Raw genomic sequence first — 7,446 nt, 5'->3', positions numbered from 1 at the left:
TTTGGTGGTGGGGTCGGATTGCAGATGGCGGAAGTGTCGGAGGATGAAAACAAAGGATATTGGGTTTAAAATTATAGGTATTAGATTATTTTGTTGTTTAATTTTGCTGTGCTAAAGTTATTGTATATTCATAAATTGCTAAGTCTTTCATTTAAGCTACAAAAGCTATTTGCAGTGTCTTGTGATTTGATTTATTATCACATGTACAGAGAATCAGTGAAAAGTATTGCTTTGTGTGCCATCCATACAAATTATACCTCACATACATACACCAGGGCAACAGAACAGAATGCAGAATATAGTGCTTCAGCTACAGAGAGGGCCATTCATACATCTGACAACAGCAGTGAAGAAGCTGTTCTTGAATCTGTTGATACATATTTCCAAACTTTTGTCTCTTCTACTTGATGGAAGAGACTATAACTAGGGTGGGAGGGCTCCTTGATTATGTTGGCTGCATGTGTGTTTACTCTGAAGAAGGCCTCTCAAGAGTATGGGATTGGTTATACAAGAAGTCTGGTTAGGATACATTGGGGTCAATTTTGAGGCTGTTTGAAAGCTTTAATTTTAGCATACGCAAATACTTAAGTGGGAAGACTAATTTGGCTTGGCTGTCTGTCTCCTGTTTTAACAGGGTACAGCGTAAGATTAGGTGCAGAGTAAAGATCAATTCAAATAGTAATTGCCCACAGGGACCAGCTTTCCCACACTCACCACATCTGTAGGATTCTGGCAGGTATTTTCTCTGGGATCTCATAGATTTCCAGAACCCAGCCCAACACCTGGTCCCATTGGTTGAGTTCAGCCAGAGCCTGAATTCCAATGATGCACAAGCAAGATTTTGTATCCGCAGCCAGGACAGAGCTAATTATTAGAAGATACAAAATAAAAGTTCAGCGATTGCTCCACAAGACAAACACAAAACACATCGTCAAAATCAACCAGTGAACAACAACAGTTCTACATGTGGCTCAGAGGACAGTGACACTTCACAGACAACTGCCTCCCAGTACAGCCCCTCCCAGCCATCCCCCTTCCCCGGCACCCCACTGCCAGTCCAAAACCAACTCCCAGAGATGTCCCCACCCCCAGACCCTGTTTCTTCCTCCCCCTCAGACCCAGGACCGGTTTCTAACCCGCTCCCTTTCTGTTCCAGCTCCAGGCCGCGCTCACAGGCCGCCAGGGCCGCTGGGAAATCCCTCCGCAGCTGCAGCCTCTGGGCGGCCCGGAATAGCGCGGCCAGTGCGGGGCCCTGTGACCCAGGAGGGCCCTCACTGCAGCGCCGCGCTTCCAGGAACCCCGGCCCGAGAGCGCGCATCGAGAACGTGCCCGAAACCCGAAAGCGCAGGCGCGTCAATCAAACCCCTTCCAGTGCCCGGTGTCTACATCACAATGCTCGCCCCGCCCACACACGGCACTGACCTGCTCCTGACCCCGGTCCCTCACACACGGAACTGCCACTTCTGACCACGCCCCCTGGCCCCACCCCTAACCCCATTCCTCCTTCCTCTGCCCGCGCCTATTCTGTTGCTGATACTCACCAGGAGAGAACAATTCAGGAGATCAGGCACTCGGGACGAGACTGTCCCGCAGATCGAATGATTTTTTTTTATTGCCATACGTACCGAAATACAGTGAAAAACTTTGTTTACGAGCAGTACAGACAGTTCACAGCAAGCAAGGAATGTACAGATCAAGAGGACTTAAGAGTCATAGAGGTTACATTGTTTGAGGCTACAGTCCTTTCAACAGTCTGATAACAGCTGGAAAGATGCTGTTCCTGAACGTGCTTGTGCGCACGCTCAGGTTTCTGTATCTTTTGTTTCACAGAAGAGGTTGTAGGAGGTCATTACCAGGGTGCGATGGGTCTTTGCTGATGTTGGCCGCCTTTCCGCCACAACGAGCCATGTAAATAGAATCCAGGGATGCGAGTTAATACCCAAAACGTTGACCTCTCCTTTCCTCCAGATACTGCCTCACTTGCCATGTTTTTCCAGCCTCCTGTTTGTCTACGCTGTAGGAGTGTGGCTGCTGGACCCAGATCAACTGTTTACTTTGAAGTTAGAAGAAGTCCATAATTAAGAGTAATGTAAATAAAATAATATTCATCCATTTTAATAAAAGTGGACATACTGAATCTAATCAGCAGAAATTAACTGTGAGACCTGTTGCAGTTGTAGGATCACCTTAGGAATTCTCAGTAAATGCTGTACTGGGAAAGGAAATAGGTATTAAAAACATAGCAGTTGCACAGATGAAATGTGTTTCCTCAGAACTTAGTAAGCACAGGGACATCGCTCACGCTAGTCAAGAGAATTATACTTTAATTATTGATAAGGAGAGTCAGACTGCTGGAGGGTTAGGATATTTAGAAGTGGCCCTTTACTCCTCCAATGAAATAAGTAAACCAATTATGGAAAGGTTCAGTGTTCTGACTGGAGAGAACAAGCACTTCCTTGCTCTCCATGGTTAGTTCAGTTAGCTGGACAGCTTATTTGCAATGCATAGCGATGCCAACAGCGTGGATTCAATTCCTGCACCAGCTGAAGTGACCATGAGACTTTTTCTTCTCAACCTCTCCCTTGCCTGAGATGAAGTGACCCTCAGGTTAAATCCCCAACCATTGGTGGTAACATAATAGGCTTATGGTCTGGTAAGACTATGGTGACTTTATTTTTCTAATCAAGGAGGCAGACTAGTAAATATATTGAAAGATACCAGAACAAGTTAATCACTGATGCTAGTGGAATTAGAAAGGAAGAGGAAGGATCCATACAAAGAGATGATCAGTAAATTCAGTTATCTGACACTATTTTCTAAAATGTAGAAGAGGTAAAGAGGATGAGAGTGATCGGTTTAAGCCAACTTTTATATTAGAAATGCAACAGAGATGCCAAGACCATAAAACCATTAGATATAGGAGCAGAAACAGGCCATTCAGTTCATTCATAGCTGATCTAACCCTAAATTCCAGTCCTGCCTGTTCCTTAAAACCCTTGCTTCCTTATTAAAAATCTCAGCCTTGAATATGCCAAACAACTCAACCTTGACAGCAGTCTGAGGTTAAAAAAAAGTTCCAGATTCATTACCCTCAGAAGAATTTCCTTCTCCTCTGTCTTAAATGTGTGACCTCTAATTCCAAGTTAAGACCTGTGGTTATAGACTCTACCACAAAGGGAAACAATCTCTCTGCATCCATCCTGGCAAGTCCCTAAGACTCTTATGTTTCAATAAGGTCATTTCTCATTCTTGTAAACTCCGATAAGTACATTCCCAATATTCTCAACACAACAAACATTCCCAATATTCTCAACCTCTCCTCATAAGAAAATCCCTCCAGACTTGGTATCAGCCTGTTGAACCCTCTTTGGATGGCATCCAATGCCAGTATATCTTTCCTTAGATAAGAGCCCAAAATTGTTCACAGTATTCCAGCTGTGGTCTGACAAGAGCCTTGTAAAACCTCCCTACTTTTATATTCCAATCCCTTTGAAATAAAGGTCAACATTAAATTTGCTTCCCTATAGTGTGTTGAACTTACATGCTAGCTTCTTATGATTCATGAACGAGGACTCCCAAATGCTTCTGTGCTGTAGCCTTCTGCAGAATTTCTTTATTTAAATACTATTAAGCTCCTCTATTCTTCGTGCAAAAGTGCATAATCTTACATTTTCCCACATCACACAACCTGTCTGTATCCCTCGGTTTCCATTTATTTTTAGGTCATCCACAAACTTGGCCTTAGTACATTTCCTTTCCTCACCCAAGTCATTAATATATGTTGTGAATAAATTAACCCCAGCTCACCACTAGTTACAGGTTGCCAACCTGAAAATGTCTCCCTTATCACAACGTTGTCTTCTATTAGTTAGCTAATCCTCTATCCACGCTAATTACTACCCTAACTTCATAGGCTCCTATCTTAGAAAGTAGCCTAAAATGTGGTAGCTTATCAAACACCTTCTGGAAATCATAATATATTACATCTATTGCTTCTCCTTTATCTATCCTGCTTGTTACCACCTCAAATAATTCTGGCAATTTGTCAGGCATTTCTCCTTCATGAAGCTACGCTGACTCACTTGATCGTATTACTTATAGTGCTTGGTTATTACATCCTTTATAACAGAGTCTAACATTTTCCCAATAACAGATGTAGGCTGACTGACAGTTACTTGTTTTTTGTCCTCCCTTTATAAATAAAGGTGTTACATTTGCAGTTTTCCAATTCTCTGGGACATTTCCAGAATCTAAGGATGCTTGAAAATTACTACCAGCACATCCATTACCTCTGTAGCTACTTCTTTTAATATCCTAGGACGCATCCCATCAGGTCCAGGAGACTTATCGATCTTTAGCCCCATTTGTTTCCCTAGCACCTTATCACTCGTAATTGTTATTATATGCATTTCCTCTCCTTCTTTTGCTCTTTGATTATTTTGTAATTTAGAGTTTTAATAGTATCTTCTGCAGTGAAAACTAATGCAAAGTATTTATTCAACTCCATTGCCACTTCCTGCTTCCCCTTATTTTCCCAGTTTTGTTCTCAAAGGGGCCTTTGTTCACTTTGGTTTCTCTCTTCCTTTTTAAAGAAGATAGTGCTGCCTAGCTTGACATTACTTGGAAGTTTACGCTCCAAGTTTATCTTCTCCTTCTATTATTTATTTGGTCTTTTTGTTGGTTTCTAAAACTTTGCCAATCCTCTGGTTTACTACTACTCTTTGCCAAACTATACAAATTTTCTTTCAAGTTGATGCTACCTGTAACTTCCCTCAATAACTATAGTTTGCCTTATCGTCTTCCCCGAATCCTTCTTCATGACTGGGATGTATCTTTGCTATGAGTTGAGAGAGCTGTATCAACAAACCTTCTCAGAAATTGAATCAGAGCAAAAATACAAGTGTTATTATTTTTTAAAAAAACTGAAGTTTCAATAAGTAAACGAAGACCACCTTAAATACCAGCAAAAGATAAGATAAATGTAAAGTGGTCCAGCCGGTGGCAGTAACTGAGAAGCATGACATTTTATGATTGGCTCACAAAATTCGAATAGCAGTTCATTTGGATGTTAGGAAAACACTTGGTAAAACATTTTTATAGTCAGAATTAGTAGAAATACTCCAACCATCATTTAAACCTGCTCCCTTAATTCTGAAACTAGCTGTCAATGAACCATTTAGCAGGGTCTTAATAAATTGGGTAGGACCCCTCTCAAACCAGAAGTAGAAATTGGCAACTTTTTGACAATTCTTCAACAAGGTTTCCTGAGGCAGTGCCTTTTTTGGAAAATTACAAAAAAAAAAAAACTGGTAACGAAAAAATTAACTCACTTTGTTACAAGACATGGATTATCCGAGAAAATAAAATTTGAACCTTGAGCTCATAGTATGTCACAACAATTCAAAGTAGTTATGATTGGTTAGGGAATAAAACAAGTCTTCAGCTTATCATCGACAATCATAAGGTGCATTAGAAAGTTGGCTTTAAATTTTAGCATAGAATCCCTACAGTGTGTAAGCAAACCATCTGGCCCATCAAGTCCATTACAACCCTCCAAAGAGTATCCCATCCAAACCCACACCCTACCCTGTCCTTGTAACCCTGCATTTCACATGGCTAATCCACCTAGCCACACATCCCTGGACACTATGGGCAATTTCCCATGGTCAATCCACCTAACCTGCACATCTTTGGACTGTGGGAGGAAACCTGAGCACCCAGAGGAAACCCACGCAGACATGGGGAGAATATGCAAACTCCACACAGTTGCCCTAGGATGGAAGCAAACCAGTGTCCCTGGCACTGTGAGGCGACAGTGCTAAACACTGAGTCACCATGCCACCCTGGAAGACCATGATTTGAGCCTATTGTCAGAAATGTTTGAACGATTATGATAAATTTATTGTTTGCCATTAAGCAAGCTCATATCAGTCCACCGATGTTTCAATCCTTTTGAACTGAAATATGGACATGGGAATGAAAATGAAAGGAACTCTTGAAATTAATTTCTTTAAAAAAAAAATCAAAACTCAGACTATTTCTAACCGGTGTGTGAAATTTCCAGGAAAAGTTACCCAAAATGTATCAGCCAGCCAAAGACATTTCAAATTGCTCACCAATGAAAGGTAGAACTGTTAAAATGCCAAAGGTTGAGATGTTGTCCATGGAGATAAGATGATAGTGTTAGTATCTATACATCATAAATGTCTGAAAGTGAGAGTCAGTAGTCCATTCAACATATTAGAGGGCCAGTAAAGTGACTTATCTGGTGGATATTCCTGACCATAGAAAGAAAAATTGATAATGTCACAACATGCTTAAGTGATATCATGGACAGGAAGATAAGCAAGAGCAAGTATATCAGGTGGTAAGTGCAGTGGAAGTACAAGAATTTCAAGGAAATCTATAGTTATACACACACCAGATGTACCATGCTAGTTAAGCTAGATGTAGATGTAGGGGAATCAGTACTGATGAAACAACATACTTATTGATTAAGCCCAGATAACCAAACAAAGATGGAAATAGATTCAATACATGCAAGCAAATAATTTAATTGATTTAACATGGCCAAAACAATTGGAGTACACTGGTGGTGTTAGTTTCTAAACCAGATAGGTAGTATGATTCTACGTGGATTACAGAAAAGTTACTGAGTTAGCACAGTGTATTCAGAGTCCAGATTTGGCGCAGTCCATGTACCAAGTACAGAGTCAGTACTGTGCGTGTGCAGTCCCACATTGGCATGGTGTGTGAATTCAATCCGACATGGTTATACTGAGACTCCCCAAGCAGGTGTTCTATTCCCAGCTTCAAAATGGCAGACGAGCCTCAGGTGGACAGAGAAGTGTTTCAGTGACACCCTCAAAGCCTCACTGGCAAAGTGCGACATTCCCACAGACACCTGGGAATCACTCGCCCAAGACCATCCATCTTGAGATTTGCCACCAGGAAAAAGCAAAAGCTAGGTGACAATAGCAAAAGGGAGTGTGCTGCCACATCAACGGCTCACCCACCCTCTCCAGAGACCACCACCTGCCCCAAGTGTAACTGAGCCTGGACTAGGCATCTCGGTCTGTGCAGCCACTTACAGACTCACCCCGAGAGTGGAAGAAAGTCATCTTCATCTGCAAGGGACTATCAATGAATGAATGGTGTGTGAATTCAATCCAGTATCAGCACAGTGTTCGAGTGCAGCCAGGAATCAGTACAGCGCCTGTGCACCCAGGTCAGTCTTGGCAAAGAGTGAGAGCGAACACCAGTATTGGCACGAAGTGTGTGCATACAGTTCAGAGTCAGCAAATTGCATGTACAGTCTTGAGTTGGCACAGCATACACGCAGTCCACAAACAGCAGCATGTGCACACGCAGTCCAACATCACCACAGTGGCTGAGCATCATCCGAGACAGTGCTGTGTGCACAGTCCAGATTCGGTACAATCCAGT

The 7,446-nt window shown here is 42.1% G+C and overlaps 1 protein-coding gene across 1 annotated transcript in view; it reads right to left on the bottom strand.

Moving 5' to 3' along the window:
- pex26 (peroxisomal biogenesis factor 26) overlaps nucleotides 1-1,357 on the bottom strand; it is a 10,003-nt gene extending 8,646 nt beyond the window's left edge. Inside the window, exons 1-2 of the mRNA XM_020519121.2 lie at nucleotides 1,137-1,357; nucleotides 715-864 (exon numbers count right to left, since the gene is read on the bottom strand). Coding sequence (XP_020374710.2) covers nucleotides 715-864; nucleotides 1,137-1,318 — 332 coding nt within the window. The 5' untranslated portion in view covers nucleotides 1,319-1,357. The remainder of the gene's footprint in view (nucleotides 1-714; nucleotides 865-1,136) is intronic.
- Between the last annotated feature and the right edge of the window lie 6,089 nt (nucleotides 1,358-7,446).

Source organism: Rhincodon typus, chromosome 18 (assembly GCF_021869965.1).
Source record: "Rhincodon typus isolate 14 chromosome 18, sRhiTyp1.1, whole genome shotgun sequence".
NCBI lineage: Eukaryota > Metazoa > Chordata > Chondrichthyes > Orectolobiformes > Rhincodontidae > Rhincodon > Rhincodon typus.
This window is presented reverse-complemented; position numbering and strand designations above follow the sequence as displayed.